At 33.7% G+C, this 23,109-nt stretch overlaps 2 protein-coding genes across 2 annotated transcripts in view; both read right to left on the reverse strand.

Annotated features, from left to right (window-relative positions):
* Nucleotides 1–23,109, reverse strand: part of LOC135193965 (serine protease inhibitor 77Ba-like) — a 404,929-nt gene that overhangs the window by 9,829 nt on the left and 371,991 nt on the right. The gene's annotated exons all lie outside the window — the stretch shown is intronic.
* LOC113403700 (ATP-dependent RNA helicase DHX30-like) lies at nt 564–23,071 on the reverse strand. The gene is made up of 22 exons (XM_064218653.1): nt 22,858–23,071; nt 22,479–22,613; nt 21,212–21,410; nt 20,710–20,930; nt 20,292–20,384; nt 19,495–19,548; nt 18,594–18,735; nt 13,053–13,248; nt 12,551–12,668; nt 11,557–11,713; nt 10,608–10,767; nt 9,540–9,694; nt 8,952–9,115; nt 8,144–8,224; nt 7,678–7,750; nt 6,622–6,758; nt 5,579–5,767; nt 4,594–4,758; nt 3,673–3,874; nt 2,241–2,439; nt 1,329–1,399; nt 564–782 (listed from the first exon to the last, which is right to left on the reverse strand). Exons 1-22 carry the CDS (start codon nt 22,949–22,951, stop codon nt 584–586), a joined length of 3,204 nt encoding a protein of 1,067 aa, XP_064074723.1. The 5' UTR covers nt 22,952–23,071; the 3' UTR covers nt 564–583.

A 23,109-nucleotide genomic window follows, 5' to 3' on the forward strand; every position in this document is an offset into this window, starting at 1 on the left:
CTGTATTGCACCAAGTCCTACCGCCATGTAAGTTTTATATTTTTTCTCGAAAATAACATAGTTTACCTTATACCTGAATTTTCTCTGATCGAATATTCCCATACCCTCTCATGACGTTTTGAGAATACACTTGAGTTTGACCTCACACAAACTGCACAAAAACAATCTAAGCCTGATAAGTTGTTTGATAATGACCGAAATCAGCCAGTTGTACATCATTTTTTTACCATAGATACCAACAATTGTTTACTCAAAATAATTAACTCTTATCATAGTATTTACTCTTTATAGTTCAAAAGGATACTATTGCTGTTAAATTCAAATGTATTGAGCTGTACAATGTATAAACGTAAGTGTTTATGTGCATTGACGCTGTAAAGAGTTTTAACCTCTTGGACCGTTATTGTCTATGGCCCGAAGTGTCCTTCAAATGCATAACACGCCATTGCCAAAAAAACCGAACTATCGGTACAAACATCAGATATAAGTCTAAAATTGGAATCTAATATACTAAATTGACTGCTTCGAAATGTCACTGGCTGGGGATGAAAAAAAAAAACAACTTTATTTTTCAATATTTCGTTTATCTAATATCATCCGACGTTTGTACGTGTTCCTTGTCAGCTTCAACTAGTATTCTGCCCAATGTTTTGACGAGTCTAGTCTTGAATCTAGACGTGAGAGTAATATCGTCAAATTCAATGTTCCTGACGTCCCTCTCTATGTAGTACTGGAGTGTGGTTCGTAACATTTCCCTTGCTTTCAGTATTAACTCTGCTTGACTGTAAAATAAAACGATAAATTATAAATAACAGTCCATAATTTCCCACAGCTGGGTATAAGTCTCCTCTTTTTGAGAGCCGAGTTAGACCAGTGGCTAGGACGCGTGAATCTTAACTGATTATTGCGGGTTCAGACTCAGGCAAGCACCACTGAATTTTCATGTGCTTAATTTGGGTTTATAATAATTAATCTCGTGCTTGACGGTGAAGGAAATCGTCGTGAGGTAAACTGCATGTGTCTAATTTCAATGAAATTCTGTCACATGCGTATCCACCAACCCGCATTAGAGTAGCGTGGTGTAATAAGCCCCAAACATTTTCCTCAAAGGGAGAGGAGGCTTTAGCTCATAAGTAGGGCACTTACAGGCAGTTTCTTGTTGATTTTTTTAGAAGGCTTGAAGATGGTTGAAGTTATATGGTGCAAGCGGGATTTGAACCCGACATTAACATCATAAGCATCAAGCTTTCTGTTTTTTTTTTTTTTTTTTAAAAACTGACTAAATACATCGCCCTTTAAGTCTTTCATAATATACGCAGATAACAAACCCAGTAGGCATTTGAACTGCGAGCTTGTGTTTCGAGTGATATAACTCAGTGGTTTCACCATCGCTTCCTTCCTGTAATAAAAAATACTGATTAATTTAAACTATTTCATTTCAAAGGAACTCTAGTCGCATTATAGTTTCAAGGCCACGAGATTGTGCGTAATAATAGCTAGTTAATTTATCTGAAGTGGGCGTCGACTGTAATGTAATAATTATTAGTGTATTTATAGAAAATAGGCTTGTATTTCGTTTAAAACTACTTTGTTTGAAAAAAAAATATATTTAAAAAATTGACATTCACATTTTCTTGGTAGTAGGGTTTTGTGCAAGCCCGTCTGGGTAGGTAGCACCCACTCAACAGATATTCTACCGCCAAATAGCAGTACTCAGTATTGTTGTGTTCTGGTTTGAAGAGTGAGTGAGCCAGTGTAGCAAGCACAAGGGCAGGCACAGCACATCTTAGTTCCCAAGGTTGGTGGCGCATTGGTGATGTAAGGAATGGTTAATATTTTTTACAACGCTATTGTCTAAGGGCGGTGGTGACCACTTACCATCAGGTGGTCCGTTTGCTCGTCCGCCTATCGATATCATTATTATATTATCATAGATTATCGCACTACAAAAGAACAAAAACAAACTCATTTCAAGTTCAAATCATTTGTTACATATGACTATACAAATTTTTTATGCCCTTTTACTATAATTTTTGCTCTATTAATAACGTAATTATTATTAATAATTAATAACGAACCCTGAAGTCACCATATTTGTGCTAATGACTGGGAATTTTCCGTTACGAAATCCTGGTCTAATACTAGAGTTTAAAGTAATTTAAACAGTGTTGCCAGTCGAAAAACTATTGATCTAAATCAGTTTATTTATTTATAACTACTGATTTAGATCATCAACATACCAAAATTTCCTGCTTAATGTCACCAGTAGAAAACAGCAAGACCGCGTGAGGTGATATCAAAGACGTTCTATAAACGACTAAAGCACGTCTTTCTATTGAATGGTAACCACCAAAGTAGGTTAGAAGTTGGGTATTGAGTTTGCTCTTTTTTATACCGTAGTTAACACTTTCGCTTCCTATGTGAGCCCTTTCGCCTTTACTGTAAATAAAGAGAAACAGTTAATTATAAGTAATAGCTCTCCGTCCCAACATGGTTCGACTAAAATTCACACAAAGTTTTCAGTAAAATTTATATAAGTATATTACATCCATTAATTTTCAATCAAAATGAATAATAGCGTTATTTTTTATTCAATACTGTGTGTGTGTGTTTAATATGTGACGATTCAAAAGTGCTTTTATGAGCCTTATACAATCAAAATCAAAATATATTCATAAATCACAATACATATATTGATATTGATTGTATATGTATATGTTTTTTCATGTACGTAAGTGTACTTAATAAAATATATAGTTAAAATTTTAAGCACGTTACTTCGCCGTTAACCGTGTCAATATCAGCAATGTCGTAAGATCGTACTGATCGAAATTCCGGCCAATAGAATCACTTTTATTAACCCGTATCGCTTGGAGATCAAAATCAATAAAAAGGCTCCTTATATGTATATACATTTAATAATGTACACTAAAGTAATTACAGGGATTTTTTGAGATTACTTTCGACACAATATTGAGTTAATTAATAATTTAATCACAATCTATGTATATCTTTTTTTAACAGTTATATCCAAAAAATCTATTGAGTCAAATTATTAATAATTTTATCAAATCAAATCAAAATATACTTTATTCAAGTAGGCTTTTACAAGGACTTTTGAATCGTCATTTAACAAACTATATTAAGTGAAGCTACCACCGGTTCGGAATGTAGATTCAACCGAGAAGAACCGGCAAGAAACTCAGTAGTTACTCTTTTTTAACATTTAAAAATACAGTCATGTTAGTTAAAAACATAATAGTTAAATATGTAATAAATACAGTAGAACCATTTTTTTCAGGTTGATTACCATTTTTTGAAATAAACGTAATCAATATCAAAACCGTTATCAAAATCTGTCCGTATTGATTATTATTAAACTAGCGAAAATCCAGCAAATCCATTTAATAACATTTTATGACAAGTGCATAAAAAATATTAAGGTACGTTTATTTTACGTTTTTTTTAAATAGAATCCGTTGAATAGAAAAAAAAGCAGAGATACAGACATCATCAGAAAGCGACTTAGTTTTATACTATTTAAAGAACATAGATTAAAACCTTTTTTCATCATTAGTATTCAACGCATTATTGTTTTCTCTTTCTAGCAGTTCATTTTCTCTGTCTGTCTTTTTTCAGAAATGTGAATTTAGATAAATAAATAAATCATACCTTGTAAAAACACCGACACCGGTCATCAACTTCCCCTTCGTTTTGACGTGTTTCCTTGTGACCAATAGGGAGTTCGAACCGGATAGCAATATGGCGGATGTGAGTTCGTCTATATCGGAAAAACGATTTAGCTCCGAGACCTCCATCGTTCGCTCGACTATTCCAGTTTTGAATAAATGCTCCAAGTGAAGGTTTGATATCGCTGGAAGAGATACAAGATTTCATTGTCTTTAGTAATAAACCAAGTACTTTGTAACAAATGGATAAATGAGCCGCACAGTGGCATATTTTAATTATTCCGCATTCCGTGAAAATCTATCAATCGCATAAAAGATACTTAACAGATTATACAGCATTTGTTAAACTATTCATACGTCGCAATAAATGTCGCATTCATCAATAAACAGTCTTACTTGATGGACTTTATTAAATAAATTTATTCTTTATCTAACTTATATAAACTTTAGGTTATGGTGCTATACTAAGATTCGCGCCTTTGATATTCCTATTATTATTTTTAGGATAGCTAGCTAGATGATCATCTAACATTTATTTTACGGTAGGCCTAGTCAACCAAGCTCGAGCGGCCGGCTAGGCTATTTACGCCAATTATTAACTTAAACTTTAAGACCGAAATTTTACGACCCACAAGTAATATTAATTGTAGATTTTTGTCTCGTATAAATGTTCATATTTTTTTCTTCTTATTTGATGATTTATGACCTTTTTTCATGATACCTATATAAGTAAAACGACAAATCATTATATATATATGTTTTCGTAATTCTGGAGCGAAAATTTGGCCCGATCGTTCCTAGTGCGCTAATTGTGCTTATTTACACTGGCTCACTCACCATTGCTATCTGTCAAGGGAGGAACAGGTGGTACCTAGACTGACCTGGAAAATGTATATTCACTTACATTTAACGTAATTAAGTCTGTCCTTCCGCAGTCCATATTTCTCACACCAACGATCCACAGCCTGCCAATCTTTCTCCTGCGACATCTGCTCGAATTCATCTTGTATCCAGTGCACTGCTGCGTGATCCGATGTCTGACTAAATGTGCGCTTAATATTGCGTATCTCTAAAACACGGGAGAAATTCATATGAGAGTTACTTTTTCAAATTTTTTCTTTTTTGTATCTTTGGCATTTTTGAAGCAAAGAAATGGGGAATACGGTCTATATAATGTGACGTCATAATAACATCTCCGCTTATGTTAGTAAATTAATATACATTTCACAAAGATTAGACACATTTACGTTTTGAATTAGATGTTTCTAATTGAACGCCAACTTGAAATAACCGAGATAGAAAATTCAATAAAACACATGGTTCCGTAGTTATCGGATTTAGATTTAGGCAAGCACAACTGCGTTGTCATGTGCGTAAACAGAATTATATTATAATTCATAATGATATGAATATTAATGGCATTGACAAGGACTTTAGTGTCCTATAGAGCCGAGATGGCCCAGTGGTTAGAACGCGTGCATCTTAACCGATGATTTCGGGTTCAAACCCAGGCAGGCACCACTGAATTTTCATGTGCTTAATTTGTGTTTATAATTCATATCGTGCTCGGCGGTGAAGGAAAACATCGTGAGGAAACCTGCATGTGTCTAATTTCAACGAAATTCTGCCACATGTGTATTCCACCAACCCGCATTGGAGCAGCGTGGAGGAATATGATCCATACCTTCTCCTCAACGGGAGAGGAGGCCTTAGCCCAGCAGTGGGAAATTTACAGGCTGATTATGTTTATTAGTGTCCTATATGTTATGTCCCTCGTGTCTATAATATTATAAACAGTTAGAGGGCGTAGAGGATTCTAGAATATAGTATACAACGTCCTCAATTTTTTTGCTTCTAAATTTAAATCTTTAAACGTACTCTTGTCATACCTTCTCGTCTCTCAGCCGAATTTCTAAACAGATCAACGTTATCGGAGCAATGCGTCGCTATATTAGCGGCGGGAACGACTCCGCCGACGACGGCGCCGGTCAGCACGCAGCGGCCGAGGCGCGGGTGTATCGTCATACTGGATAACAGGACGCCTAAGCGCGTCATCTGTTCCGATTTTGTTAATGCACCTGAAAATAATGGCGAATATTTTTTTAATGATATAATTTCAATGTGGCGGTATATATAAGCTAATATTATTAACGGCCAAATCACTGAATCAAGTTTGATGAAATTTGGTACCAAGCGAGCTTAAATCCCAAATCAAATCAAATGTATTTTATTTAAGTAAACTTCACAATGAAGCGTTTTTGAATCCCAAGGACGTAGGCTACTTTTTTGCCTAACACTTGACGAACCTAACCTTAACCAGAACCGCAAGCGAGGCAGCGGGCAGCAACTAATTTTATCTACATATATGTATATTCATTTATAATCTATGGTAACATTAGATTCGTCAAAGAATGGCGTTTTGTCGATGTGGTTGATATCAGAACTTTGGAAGTAAAATTAAAGTGAATATAAGTAGTTAAGCAGTAGTAGTATCGTATTATAAATAAAGATATATTAATCAAAAACTGTTTATAGTGCTTTTTTATGATATCGGTAGTCGGACGAGCAGATGGGCCACTTGATGGTAAGTGGTCACCACCGCCCATAGACAATGGTGTTGTAAGAAATATTAACCATTCCTTATCACCAATGCAACCAACCTTGGAACAAAGATGTTAAGTCCCTTGTGCCTGGAGTTACACTGGCTCACTAAGCCTCCAAACCGGAACACAACAATACTGAGTACTGCGGTTTGGCGGTAGAATATCTGATGAGTGGGTGGTACCTACCCAGACGGACTTACACAAAGCCCTACCACCAAGAAAATGTAAAAGAGACATCCAGATTCACTGGAATAGAGTATCTGGATTCCTTGTATACAGTTAGAAAAAAAAACGTAAAAATGATTACAAAATACAGGATATATAATTACCAAGTTCTATGAGATCATTGACGGCGAACTGTATAGCTTGCTTGCTCGGCGGCTCCGGCAGTTGAGACAGGAAATTCTCAACTTTATCGTCTTGGGCGTAAGATTTACAATCCAGTACTGTTTGTTCTAACGGTATCCTGGAGATGGAAATTTCTAGAATTATTTATTAAATATATTATTAACTACCTACATGTTCCGATTTCGTATGACGAAATAAGTAACAAAATACTGACTTCTATACTAGCGCCATCTATCGGTTCCTCAAATATACGTAAAAAAAAGTCAGTCTAGTTTTAGGAGTTAAGTGTGATGAATACACGGAATAATTATATTAATAAAGATATATACGAGCATTGTTTGTGACTTTGACCACTTTAAGTATAAAGGTTTATTAATATAAGGTAGTTAAATGAACATGTAAAGATTTTTGACGATTGAATGATTATTATTGATTAATTTAAAATTATATTGTTAATAAGAGCCGAGATGGCCCAGTGGTAAGAACGCGTGCATCTTAACCGATGATCTCGGGTTCAAACCCAGGCAGGCACCACTGAATTTTCATGTGCTTAATTTGTGTTTATAATTAATCTCGTGCTCGGCGGTGAAGGAAAACATCGTGAGGAAACCTGCATGTGTCTAATTTCAACGAAATTCAGCCACATGTGTATTCCGCCAACCCGCATTGGAGCAGCGTGGTGGAATATGCTCCAAACCTTCTCCTCAAAGGGAGAGGAGGCCTTTAGCCCAGCAGTGGGAAATTTACAGGCTGCTAATGCTAAAAAAAATATTGTTGAATATAATCACTGGAGATACTTTCCGTAGTAAATTAAACTTAAATTATACTTTAAGATCTTTACAGAGTTTTTAGCCTGCGCAATTCAAATGTGTAAAATATTTAATCAGCGCCATCTGACGGAACCCGATGGTAACATATGCACTTAAACAAAATGAGGATTTATTGTTTTCATCACAATTGATTGAGAATTGAAAACGTAATAAACGTACAAAATTATTATTGCATTTATACAATATAATTTAGGATATTTTACATACCTTAGAATCTCAGGAGTCGTGTGCGGAATGAGTTCTTCTTCTTTGTCCTTCGTGTACATTCTGTAGCAATATCCTGTTTACAATAATACAATCAATTGATGTTTTCAAGTTAAAAATTCGTTATTTATTCATTTTAATCTCCTCCCTAACTTAGTTGCCTAGCTAACTCAGGGAGAAGTAGGAGACTGCTAAAAGGGCCACCCGATGGTGAGTGGTACCACCACCGTTCATAGATATTGAGGCACTGTATGAAATTTTAACCAACAACATTGGGAAATGAGATATTATGTCTTTTTGCCCACAATTACACTGGCTCACTAGCCCCTCACACCGGAACACAACAATACTGAGTACTGCTGCTCGGCGGTAGAATATCCGACGAGTGGGTGGTACCTACCCGGGCGGACTTGCACGCAGCCTCACGATGAGTGTACACAGAGCATATAAAACAAGTAAGACACCTCACCCGCGCGCACGCGGCCCGCGCGGCCCGCGCGCTGCGCCGCGCCCGCGCGCGACACCCACACCGCCTCCAGGCTCGCCGCGCCTGCGGGGGGGGGGGGGGACACTTATAGTTCTCTGTTGTTACTATATATTTAGGGAACACATATCTATCATTAAAATATATATATATATATATACTTCACGTCACTTTCCGAATGACGAAGACGACAGTATCGCTATCGCAAACGGTCTCTTCGTAGGGTAAACCCTACACATCACACATCTACAGCGGCGGAAACGAGGTCCCAGATTTAAACGGCAAATAAACAGTGCTACGAATCCCCACCCACCTCACCGACTACGTTCTGACCCGAGGTGCGATTTGGTAGGAGACACCCTGAGAGGACTAAAACTTTAAGACTGAGTCTAGTACTCGCCCCCACGTCCGGTGACGCTGTAAAGGCCAGTAAAACGACACAGACACAAGAAAAGGCTAACGGACATTCTGCTTGTTGGTTTGTTACAGAGCGGTAGCTGTGGACGTTTTGAGTGGTTACAATTTTAACTTGGCTTGGTATAATTCTTACAGAACCGTAATTAACTTGAATTATTTGTTTGTATAAGTGATTAATGTTTTATTTTGATATTAAAGTTTTATCATTAAATGAGAACCTGAGTTTGTATTTTTGAATTATTATTAAATGCTTTAATAGAGTGTAAAAATATTGCTTTTTGTAACAAACTCTGCTTCGGCATCCTAAATATATTATATAGTAAATAAATAAAATATAATAAAAAATATATATACAAAATTTTCTTTTTAACAGTACCTGTGCCTTCCTTGATCCGGTTCTCCTTATGAGCGCCGCTGTCTATGACGTGGACGACGTCCGGTATAGTGATTGACGTTTCAGCAATATTCGTCGCCAGTACGATTTTACGGACACCGGGGGATGGTTTCGCGAACATTTTCGTTTGGTCCGATGTTGATAATCTGTGTGATGAGAAAATGTTTACTTAGGGAATAAGTTAAGTATGGTTTGTAAAAAAAATAATACTGATTGATTTTTTTGTCTTCTGAGTAAGTAAAAAATTATCGTACAACGGTAATTATAACAGACTTCTAAGGTAGATAACACAAAATGACAATTAAATTATAAAATTTTTTGAAGTCAGTTATTAAATACGAAAAATTATAATAATACTAATTATACGCTAGAAATAAAAGATTAATTGTATAATCCTCAAATGCTTGAATTTCAGATGATACGACAGAAGTAAAATAAATTTCATTCAAACGTAACATATAACGCTGCACTCCAACGATAAGGCGCAATGAAATTGAAAGTTGTCACCCGACTAGTAAACTTAAAATTACTTAAAGAGTTCGTTTGTAACACTATAAATGATTAACTCACCTAGAATGCACTGGCAACACCATGTGTAACGGTGAATTGCGATATAAATTATCTAACAATTGTTTGGTCTGTTTTATTTCTGCCCATCCAGGTAGAAATACTAGAATAGCACCTTCCGACTGAGTTTTATCAACCGCATTAATTACATCGACTATCTGTAAAATGAAATATTCAATTTATTAAGATACTAGTCGTCGCTTGCGGCTTCACTCGCGTTTTAGGGTCGTCACGTGTTAGGCAAAGAAACTAGTCTATTATAAGTCCTTCTTTGGAGGTAAAGCTGGCTTCATACCAAATACCATTAGTTGGTCCAGTGGTTTGGCCGTGCAAAAGTAACTGAGAGAGAATGACAGACAAATACATACATACAGACCGACAGAGTTATAGAGTACAGATTGGCGAGCGAGTGATTCATTGGCAATACAGAATTATTGACCAAAACCAACACTGTAATCTAAAATTTTGTGCCCAATGTCTTATAGACAACTGACTGACTCACTCAATTTTTAAATCAAAACATTATCGAGGATGAGATGATGAAAAATTTATCAAATTAAGACGGACATTTTATGTTACAGACATATATATATATATATATTTAATACCAACAAAACTAATATATACCAATTTTATTTATGGTATTTGTTTTTTTTTATATACTTTGAAATTTGAAATTTCCTTTATATGAATTTAAATACAATTGATGGCATTATTGATATTATACAGATTATACATAAGTTAACACAATAATTTTATCCTTTCACTATATGATTCACACACAACAATATATTGCCAACAATATTGTTTTACGACCTAACATAGACATTAGCACTTCTTTGATGGTGCATGATCAGAATTTTAAATATACACGAAACTGTCGATGACAGTGAATTATATAAAGGAAGCAAATCATTATTATTGTAATCTTTTTACCCGAAATTTGGCAAATTAAATATTATTATTAAAAACCTTGAGAACGAAGATGTTAAATCTGAAATTTAACTGCCCGACATAAACGTTAAGAAGTATATTGCAAGCGTCGTAGTAAAAGTTTTAATTTTAGTTCACCTCTACACAATCGATTTGCGGTTTTCCATCGGGTTTCGTACAATTCTCCTGGGTCCAGGAGAGATTTAAATTAAATTTCTTTTGTATATCTTCCAAGTTCGATATTTCCACTGGATACGTTTTCCCTGGCACTTCTATAATAGGACAATCGTTGAAATAACTAGAATTATACAGAAAAACACAACATTAAATAAATCAATTATAAATAAAAATAAAAATTAAAAATACTTATTCAAGTACAATCTTTATATAAAAATAAACATTAAAATGCGTGAGAAAATATGTACAAATTACCTAATCCCATTAATAAATTCTTTTCAGTTTTTTTTAAACACGATATACCGTACATCGTAATTATAGTAACGTTCAATGACACTCAGTCGAATCATTCATCGAATGTATTCGCTGCGAATGAACTAAGTTAAAATCCACAATAATCATCCATAGGTGAATAATTATAGGAAAATCTTATATTATGGTATTAAAAAATTCTAAATACGTTTCTATATTGAAAACAGTAAATATATTTCAATTGTGTTTTATACATTGAAAATTGAACAACATTTTTAGCTTCAATAATTGAAGCATTTAAGTAAAATAAACTATAAACTTGTACAATCAACAAATGCCGTTATTTCTTTTACTATTACACAGTTTTATCAACAAGAGCTGAGTAGGCCCAGTGGTTAGAACACGTATTTTATTTCGGGTTCTAGTCCACGTAAAAACTACAGAATTTTCATATGCTTAATCTGTATTTATAATAAGTAATATCATGCTCGGTAGTGAAGGAAATCACAGCAAGGAAAGCATTGCAGCCGTGGAAAAAGCTCTTCACACAGCCTTAACCCAGCAGTGGGATATTCACAGTCACTTTAATTTCATGCTTATACCAAAAAATAACTTATAAATATCAAAGAGCAACAAATAAAAAAAATGTATAATCTACTTAGTGAAAACAGCAGTGTCCAAAGTAGCGCTCATGACAATAATCTTCAGTTTTTGATTAATTTTCAACGCTCGCTTCAGCAGTAGAAGAGTAACGTCTGTATTCACATCTCTTTCATGGGCTTCGTCGATGAAGACGTGTGAGCATCCTTCTAGACCTGCAATATAGCGAGAAGTACAGCCAGCATGACATTATCCCGGTGATAGGCCTTTTGGCGGCCCAGCTGAGAGGGACCATCAAACAATCTAATCAAAATATTCTTTAATCAATTAGGCGCCATAAAAGCACTTTTGAAACATCATGTAACGATGTTCTATTAAATCTACCGGGAAGAACCAGGAAAAAACTTAGTATGTACTCTTTAAATAACAAATAAAAATATATAAAAAATGATCCTGCCTAGAATTCAACAAATACTTCTATCGAATCTTGTATTGAGTAATATGGCTTATTTTTTTTTTTTTTTTTTTATGACATTGATTGGCGGACGAGCATATGGGCCACCTGATGGTAAGTAGTCACCACCGCCCATAGACAAAGGCGCTGTAAGAAATATTAACCATTCCTTACATCACCTATGCGCCACCAACATTGGGAACTAAGATGTTATGTCCCTTGTGCCTGTGATTACACTGGATTATATTATTTTCGACATGAGCATTATTTTTTTTGAAAGGCAAAGTTAAAAATAATAGTGGAGTCTGTTACACTTTCTAACGATAGACCGCACTGCTTATATAGTTAGTTAATGTCTTCTGGTTTAAATAGTGACCGAGCTAGGAGTTACATATACAAAAGACTATTCATTACATCTTAGATACCAGCTCATCTAAGAATTGACGTATATCTCCTTACAGTGGTGATCTTAAATTGTATATCTGATTTTCCAAAAAAAAAAAAAACAATTGTTATTCTCAACCCAAACCAAACTCATTTTTCTTTTGAAAAATAAATAATAAACTGATTTTATTAAGCTGACAACATTCACGCCTACCTGGATTTAGTTGTAGCCTCCGTAATAAGACCCCAGACGTACAATAAAGTATCGCCCCACCCGGAGGCCTCGGTAACTTGGAATGGAGTCGCACTTGGTACCCGATGGATTCACCGACCTGGGACGTATGAACAAAAGTATCCAACCATAATCAATATTCATATACGAGGCGACGTTTACTTGTATTGCCAAAATGAAATAAAACGATTGAACTAAATATATGTACGCAAAAGTTCTAAGACGATATGCAGCATTTTTCCGGCTTGGAAAATCGAAATTCTGGCCTTTTGTCTACTATACTATCTACTGTATGTATGAGACATATAAACCTTCCTCTTAAATCTCTCTGTTAACTTTGATGAAAACCGCATTAAAATCCGTTTTTTTTTTCTAAAGTTTAAAAGATCTAAGCATACAGACAGCGGCTTTTGACTTTGTTTTATACTGTGTATAGATTTCAATTTTAGGCTGTTACAATTAATCTACCAATACATCATCTCACTTGTTCTCCAAGTTCGTCGGCGACCCTCTGGGCTAAACCAATAGCAGCAACACGACGCGGTTCCGATACGACAGCGGCAGTATCGACGCCGCAGTGACGTAGGATCGCTGCGGGCGCACGAGTCGATTTCCCGCATCCCGCGGCCCCAACGATCACTGTTACGCGGGACTTTGCTATCGTTGATGATATTTCTTCTCTGAAATTGATGACATTTTGATATATATGATATAAATTACATCTTAACTATCGTAGTAAATTGGCTTCAAAACTTCTCATTAAGAAACTTCGCCATGATGTGGGAATGGGTGGCTGTGGCAAACTAGGCAATAGTCGCAAGATATGATTGTCATTTCTTCGAATTCTTTTTGAAAATTGATTAATTGTACTTCTAGACGGTACGTTGTATTAAATTTTTGTACATTTACCTCTACTATCTGTTTAGTTACTTCCAGTGAGCTAATAAAGAAGCGTATTTTTATGTATCTACATAAAAGTCATCTGGTGTCTTATAACATCGTTTAAAATTAAATTAAATACTTGTCCGTAAAATTCTAACTAACATAGAAATCGCATTTAACTCAGTTGGATTTCTGGAAAAATAATAAAGTCTTCTTAACTAATTATTTATAAACCATATAACTAATTAATAACTATTTCTCGAAAATTTTACATCAAGTGTCTTGAACAAAGTTTCCTGTGGTTTTAGATGATCGACTTGTAATTAAATTAGTTGACCTTTCGGAAACCGGACCTCAAAGTTTATATTAATTAATTAAGTATTCCAAATCGTAATATTTATTAAAAACATTTTATAGTAATTTTTTATTAATTAAAAATTCGTCTTTTGTATACATACATATAAATTACCTGTTTTAGTGAATTGTAAATTTGAAGATTATTATTAAGTATATTAATTTTAGTTTTTCAATAGTTTTTATTTACTTAATAATTATTAAAATTAAGACCTTAACTATATAATCATGACTGCGTGGAATGTTGGTAAGAATGCTAGCAGCATTTCCACATTGATCACATTTCTGATCTACTGGACAAAAAACTAATCAGCCCTCCTGTCACCAGTGGAGGCAATAAGGCGAGGTGTTATACTTTTAATAAAGCTTTTTGCACTACTACTCCAAAGTCCAAGTGTTTCAACAGCAAAACATTTATCCAAACTTGTTTTTTGTACACGATATAACTTTTGATATAAAATAACGCATACTAATTATGCAATTCCGAGGCTTGGCGCTAAAAGGACTTACATCATTACAACTCTCGCCTTTGGTCATCAGAATAGAAGCAATGATCCGACGTTGCTTTCAACATAAGCCTTTTTAAGCTTATTCCGTTTTAATATAAATAAATATATTGCGTTTCAAATGATCTGGCAAATGGCAAACTTTGATTTACATTTTACTTTAATATGTACTTTTGCCATTTAAGTACCAGACCACAGGATTCATCGTATCTCTTTGATAAGTATATTATACAACTTTACGAAAATTATATAGGAAAATATTTAGAGGTGTTCCAAAACTCAACAAAAAATTAAGCCGTGTTCTTTTTTAATTTATCATCTTTTCGAAATACCCTACAGGATAAAAAAAATATATAATTGTATTATAAAAACAATTGGTACGGTTAGAAAAAAATCTAGCTGATATTTTTCTTAGAAATATTTTATTCTTTTTATTTATTTTTTTAGATCATACAATTAGATCCATAGAATTAAAATATTTTTCCTCTTCCTATAGGGAAAACGCGTGAAAAAAACATTACAATATTATATTGTGATTCTATTAATCATTACCTGGTATCATTTCATGAAACCGGGAAGAACCGGGCCCGTAATAAACACGTATTTTGATTAAAACATACAGATCTCTTTGTAGTAATATTAAGGAGAGTCCATACAGCTTATATAAAAAAAAAATAAACATTTTATTTAATAACTTCAGGAAATATTATTCAGAGGTATAAACCAATTTATTATCTATAGTAAAAAAAAAACGCTATGGCACCAAATGTACCTATTTGTGGAAAATGAGATAAAGTTATTTTTTTAAATGTACATTTTTAATGATTTTAATGCGAATTACTTTAATTGATTGAATATTCATTAAACTTCAGCTTTAGCCCGATTGGGATATTCAGTTAATTAATCACAACGTAGTACATAACAATTTAAGTTTAGTATTTCTATTGACTTCCAGGCAGGAGACATAACATACAAATATAATTGTATTTAACTAACATTTTTAGATGTTGTATTTTTAGATGTTGAAAAAGAGTAACTACTGAGTTTCTTGCCGGTTCTTTTCAATAGAATCTACATTCCGAACCGGTGGTATCTTTACTTTAAATAGTTTTTTTAAATGATCCAAAAGTGCTTGTAAAAGCCTACTTGAATAAAGTATATTTTGATTTTTATTTCATTTTTACAGGAAATTTTCTAGTGTGGGTAGAGAATGCCAATCAATAATTAAACTTATAACACAAATAATAATATATATTAAAAAATAGTATAAGGTTAAATTACAAACGTAAAATCACTCAAATCCTGTTTATTTTTGAACTAAAGTCTTAAAATAAGTAAATGAAGATACGTGCATTCCGACTTCCGTAATACGGAACAGTATTACCCTTGAGTACGTAGTCGGTATGGAATCCGAACCGTCTAAGCGAGTCGAGATTTCACTGCGAAGGCGTACGCGTTTTGCGTCAGATGACGTCAAGTTCATTCGTTCGACGTCACGGCAGCTAACGTCATAGAAAGTGAAACATGTTACGATTAACTCTCACTTTCATCACTAGAAACTCGAAGATAATCTAGATTGGTTTTAAATCGAAATTTCATTGAGCGATGAAAGTAAAATTTGTATGAGAGGAAAGTTTTTGACGAATGCGTTTACTTTAAATTTGTAGAAACATCTTTCAAAAATTAAATACATTGTAAGCAGATTTTGGTCTCGATTCTCAAGAGGGTCTCTTAAATTTCGAATATTTAACTATTTATTAAAATCAATTTAAAATCGTTAATTTTAAGGTTTGGTTTTCGAAATAATGTAAGGAAATTCTATAATCGTATGTGTGAAAGTAGTTTATCTGATCTAGTTAATTTTATAGTGACATAGATAACAATATTCAGGTCAATACGTAACACTTATAAAGTTCACTGTAACCTTGTATACCGTATTCCCGTCCTCGTTACTGGACTCGACCTACAATCGACCTTGGCCGCCTCGAGCGACCTCGGGGTGACCTTATTGTGTACATCAACCGATTGTGTTGACCCCTATACATCGTTCGCAAGACTGGTGACTTTGTTTTGACATGTTTGTGCAAAAAACATATCGACGTTTCAAAGACAAAACTTCATAAGTGACACAGATAAGTAAAATAAATTATAATATAAATCCTTATAATATTATTTTTTTTTTTTTTATATAATTAATTAATAAATTTTACTTAGTATCATTAACAATTATAGGCATTCAATTCAATTCTTAACATATCAGTTTAAATTGTTATAATAGACAAAAACTACAAAATTATAAAAATTAACACATTTTTCATTTAGAAAAATTTATTTTTATATTTTTTTGGGTAATAACTGGGTGCGCAACCAAATTCGAGAGCTAATATGTTATGTCGCCTGTGCGTCAGTCAGTCTTCAAATCGGAACACAACAATCAGAGCCGTCTCAAGCTATGCCGGGGCCCTTGGGCAGCCATGAATTTGGGGCCCTTTTGGTAGATATTACTACCATGTAGAAATAAGTTGCTTATAGCCAGGCTTTAAGTATAGTTTCAAATAAACGGTGCGGTGCGGTGCGGTAAACTCGTAGGAATCTGATTGGTTGTACAATCATATGGCTATAGTATATCTATTTATTCCTCGAAGAGCACGTCCATAGCTTTCTACTTTTAATATCGACTATCGTCACTTAGCCTTTTGATAAATATTTTAGTTATTTCTTACAGATATGACAATTACGAAAATAGTCAGCGGTCAGCGTGAGAGCAAACGTGTGAATTGAATTGTTGGTTCTTCGGGGCCGTCGCAAGATGGGGGCCCTGGGCAAGTGCCCCGTGTCACCTATGTAAGAAAGGTAAACATACCTTAGATTTACGTTTTTCATGCGATTTGCTAATAACCCAGCTATATTGTGCACTACAAAGATTTTATATTAAATATATCTTTATTTATAATACAACACTATTGCACTTAACTACTTATTTCCACTTTAATTTTACTTCCAAGATTACGATACGATTAGAGTTTCGTCGACGTTCAAAACACCATTTTTTCGCAAAACCATAGTGAATATCATAGATTAATCAAGCTCTCGACCAATGATATCGTGTCAATTTACTGTCAAATGTTGTTTGTTCGGCGTTTTTCCTATTACGGTTAGAACGGAGTGTAAGTATTCCTGTTTGGCGGTGGAATGTCTGATGAATGGATGGTATGAATTGATGGCTTACACAAAGCCCTACCAAGAAGTTATAAGGTTATATTAACACTAATGGGTGGTACTTTTTAATTTGCTTTAGATACATTCGTTGTTCCCCTAGAGATTAATAGTTTATATTCAAGCAAAGTAAATATGTCCATTTCGATGTTTGTTCTTCGATCACCATGGAATGTATGGATAAATTTTTATTCTAATTACTAATTTGTAAATGGAATAAATCATGGTATGGGCATGTTATGCGGAGGAATGAGGACCATGTTGTGACGAAGGTCTTGAGCTTGGATGTGGATGGATATAGAGGTAGGGGACGACCAAAGAAACGATGGATGGATTGTGTGAAAGACGATATGGTTAGAAAGAATGTTACTTGTGAGATGGCGTCCGACGGAGAAGTATGGAAGAAGAAGACACGCTGCAGCAACCCCAAGTAAAAATTGAGATAAGGGCAGGAGGATGATGATGATGATGATGATGAATAAGTCATGGGTACTTATTTTTCTTTTAATCAAGTTAAAACATTTCTTAATAAGGCCTTTCATGTGGGACACTTATGAACTATTACTTTGTACTATAAAAATAAGGTGTCTTGGGACACCCGGTTGGAACAAAGTACCTTTCGCTAAATGTTATGTATCTTTAAAATAACAGACGATGATATAAATATGCAGGACATATTATTGTACACGACCGGAAAGAGTTCAGTCGCAAGACCAACCGCTTTACGTGCGCACCGAGGCAAGGGAGTGTACATTCCAACTTCCATACTACGGATTATTACTGAGAATATTGCAATATCAAAACCCAACAACTTTTTTATCGACTCGACCTGGGGTTTTGAACCTGTGGAAACCTTCAGTTAATTACCCGGACTCCTGGGGGGGGGGATAAACCGGTTTATGTTATAGGTATATCTAGCTACTAGACCAACGACACAGTCAAACTGTTAAATAAACATACATACATATATACACTATTTTTAATTGTAAAGTGTCTCAAATTAACGTTTACTTATTTTTATATATTTAATGTCAATTTAACAAGTGAAATCGCAAAAATATACTTACGCATATGCATCTATCGGGAGTTGCGTTAATTTCTCATCGTAATTTATGAATGTCTGTTTGAGTGTTCGCTCGCGTCTCTCCCTCGCTGACTGTATATACTCTACTTGCTTGCCGAATACCGGATGGATCGGGGGTTTTAAATCTGTGTGATATATTGCATAAAGTAAAGTTACAGTTTGTAAGAGCTAAAGCCTGAGCCTTCCCTGATCTAAAGCCTCTTCTCCTTTTTTGAGGGATGTTTGGAGATCATTCCACCACGCTCCAATGCATTTGTTGCATTTCTATTTAAAAAGTAAGTTATGTGGCAGTTCTACGGACAAATGCAGATTTTCTTACGATGTTTTCCTTTATCGTCGAGCACGGGATTAATTATAAACGCAAATGAAGCACGTGAAAATCTAGTAGTGCTTGTCTGGGTATGTAAATCATCGGTTAAGGTCATCTCGGCTCTCCATGATTCAATCACACCATATTTTATTTTCCGATAAAAGTTTCGTCGACGTTCAGAACGCAATATTTTTCGCAAATTCATAGAGTATATCATAGATTAAACAAGCTCTCGACCAATGATATCGCGTCAATTTGCTGACAAATGTTGTTCATTCTGCTTTTCTCCTCTTATGGTTGGAATAGAAACCTTTTAATATATACAGAAAATAATACTAAATTACATTTATTTTGTCATTAAAATCTGTCTATCGGTTTCTTAGACTTTTCTATTGGCACTCTATTCTTATTTCTGTTTAACTAACGACCAATACTAAAAAGATGCGCAAATTCTGACTTATCAATCTGTCTAAATACTGAATGTCTATTGGTCGCTTGTTACGTCATCAGTTTCGATCGACTAATGGCGGTTCAATTTTACCCTACTTGAATAAAGAAGATATTGATTGTGTACCTGTTAGATTGTCGAATTTATCGTCTTCATTTTCTATTATTTCTTCCGAACAATCTGTAAAAGAATACTACATATTTTCAAATATGGACTCAATTCGACATAATTTAAATTAAAATATATTTTTCAATGAAATATTAAGTAACACCATACTTAGGGAATCTTCGGCTATTTTTGGGGATTACATTTTTTAACGTTTTTTTTAACAATCGCTTTGTCACTCAATAAATCAAAGCACAGGACACAGAAAGCACGGCTTTCATATTTGTGGCTGCATATTTATTAGTAGCGCGATCTAGCAATGTTAACGATGTATCCAACTTTGACATTGCTCGATAGCCCTATAAGTTAGATACTAGACCCGAGTCTATAGCACTATTAGCTAGATACTAGACTCGAGTCTATTGCCTTATTAGCTAGATACTAGACTTGTGTCTATCGCCATATTAACTAGATACTAGACTCGAGTCTATAGCCCTATAAGCTAGATACTAGACCCGAGTCTATAGCCTTATAAGCTAGATATTAGATCCCATCTTAAACATTATAAGCATCCGAGTGTAAGCAGTGTTCTAGTGATGTTTCGTCCCCCTCAAATAATATTTTATTAGTTCGAGACTTAACCATCATCAGCGAGGCGCCGCCCAAAGCGCGGTCCCCTGCACCCTTGATTGAGACGGGACTACATTAGACCAATGCAATCAAAGTAGGTAAATAATCAGTATGGTGCACTTGTGGAGCTCTTGTTTTTAGTCTTAATACATCTTCGCTAATAGTAAACATTTCAACTTTATATTCACCTTGATCATCTATTGTTGAATCTTTCTTGAAAACAGATGCCGTATTTAATAATTTTCGTTGTGCTTCATTGAATGTCGCTTCATATATACTTTCTGGAATACAAAACATTTCAGTAAACATAAGAGAAATTCGTTTAATTTCCGTCCTTTGTGACACTAACCTAAACTAATATTGTAAATGAAAAATTAGCTCTATCCCTCTGTCTGTCTGCTCTTTCATTGCCAAACCACTGTACTGATCGTAATAAAATATGATATAAAGTAAGCTTGAACTCAAAGGAAGGACATAGGCTACTTTTAATGCTTCACACCTAAATCCAAACAATAAAACGCGAGCGAAACCGCAAGCGACAACTAGTTTTAGATACATTAGAACATTGTCCTATAAACTAGAGAGTATAACGTTGCAAATTCTTACTTATTTCAGTTTCATAATCATTCCATATATTGTTAATTCTTTCGATAGAATTATCACTTATAGTTATATGTATATCTTTGTTCAATGTGCTTTGTATTTCTTTTATCACAGTTCTATCATAAATGGGACAGCCTCTGTCATCAATTTGTTTGTTTTTATACAGCCAATGCACCGCTTGTGTTGCAGCCTTTTCAGCTGCTTTCCTCTTTGATATAGCAGTACTAAAAAATACAAATATATTAATTAAACTGATGCTAAGTTAAGACTTACAGTTTGAAGATATTCTAAATACGTTTTTTTTTAAATATATATTTAAATAATCTTTCCTTCTTTTTTTTGTTGATCAATTTGTCTTTGGAACTGGTTTCTGTGACCATTAAAAAATCGAAATATCGACTTTATATTCTATATATTTCGATTAATAGAATAAGTACTAAAAAAATCTACCCGAAATGGCAATTACATAAGTGAGAACCGAATGTAAGATTAATTTTAAACGAACCTTTCAAATTTCATTTTCTCTGGCCATATGAAAGTGTATGTACAAGTCCAATCATTCTGAATATTCTTTTTCTTTCCACCCTTCGGAGCGACTACTGGTTGCTTATAATGTATATCGAATATCTTTTGCGGAGTTTTTGTTAGCAATTCGTTAAGTGTTACCCGTGGCTGTTTAAATATTTCATTGATTTTACTCAACTCTGTAAACAGAAAAATATGAATTTAGCATTATAGTTGTCAACTTATTTTAAACCTAATTGGGTAGTAATTAGGTTTAAAATTAAATCTTATTGTAGAACATTAAATTGAATTCTTAGTATAATGGCTTCTAGCTGTGTTGACAGTGCACAAATAATTTCACAAATGTGACATCAGAGACAGAGACATCAATCCCATGTTATTGGATCGATTGTAAATAAAATAGCAATTAAATTTTGAAAACAATATAACAGTAGAAGTTTAATAATAATTGTAGTATATTTATAAATTAGCAAGATTTGAATAAGTCACAGTTGAGGGTATTTTGTGCTTTGATTGTCTATATTGAAGAGTAATTTATATTACAGCTAGTTGTTTATGTATATGCATATACTAATCTTCTATTAGTTACAACAGAAATTTCCAATATTGATGGCTAAGATTTTGTAAATCAAGAAAGAAATATAGAAAATCTTGTCCTATCTAACAATGTTAGATAAGTTTAGATATCACAGTTGGCAATTATATTAAGGTTGTATAAGTGAGTAAATTTTAAATGTCTAAAGTTGGCAACATTCTTATTCTTGAAATCTAAGCACAGTTTAGTACAATAATATATTAATTTTTATTTAAATAATACTTACTAATTATAGCAAGTTTTCATTTACACAAAAATAAATTACAATGTAACATGCATATTTTATGTTCTATAATTGGCAATTATTTTCACATTGAGAGGAAATGTCATTTAAGTATATATGATCTTAGATTACATCAGGCAATATTTACAGTGGATGGAGTAGTTAATTCTTCTTACAGGACCAATTTATATGGTGACCACTAATCATAAGATGGCATATTTGATTACCTGTGTTTTTAAAATAAGATGAAGATAAAAGAGGCAAGTTGATTGGTAGACGAGACTGGCCTTTGAGTACAAAATATTGAAATACAATTCTTGTTCCAGGGATAGGGCTTCATTATCAAAAAATCCTACAAAGCTGGCTGCCAAATTGATCTCAAATTTTGTTAACAATAATAGTTTATCATATTAGAAAATAAAAAAATACCTATTTCTTTATTTGAGTCTTTAAAGATGTCCTCTATTAATTTCTTTGAATAATGTCTAACAGAATATGATGCGGGTAACACAGCATTTCTATTTAAATTACTATAATATTCATTGATTAATTTATTATTTGTTCCTGAAAAATTAAAAATAATTATTAATTAAATTATACATAGCATTCATGGTCTATAATGACTATACCTGTAATATATAAGTTAAATAATTGTATTAAAATTAATTCAACCTCTAATTAAGTATAACAATATTTATATACATTATACAGATATATAGATACGGGTTTTGAAGTTCGCTTTGGCAGAATCGAATTTGTCTTTACCATACTACTTAGAATTTTTTTTTATATTCTATAATATACAAACCACATAGAGATTTAAAGTGCTGGAGCTTGTAACAGCTGTGTTCCGATACTAATAATCTATAAGCATTGCACCTGGCAAATTTTCTTAAAAACATTTTCGATTATTTTAATACTTTAGAAACATAACCTATTCTTCCAAATAAATAAACTATTGCCAATAATATTAATTTACATAGTATTCTTATAATCCTTAATAATTCATTTTTTTTTTTATATTTTAGTTATTAAGAATTTCCTACTTTTAAATGAATAG

This window comes from Vanessa tameamea, chromosome 23 (assembly GCF_037043105.1).
Source record: "Vanessa tameamea isolate UH-Manoa-2023 chromosome 23, ilVanTame1 primary haplotype, whole genome shotgun sequence".
NCBI classification, from domain to species: Eukaryota; Metazoa; Arthropoda; class Insecta; order Lepidoptera; family Nymphalidae; genus Vanessa; species Vanessa tameamea.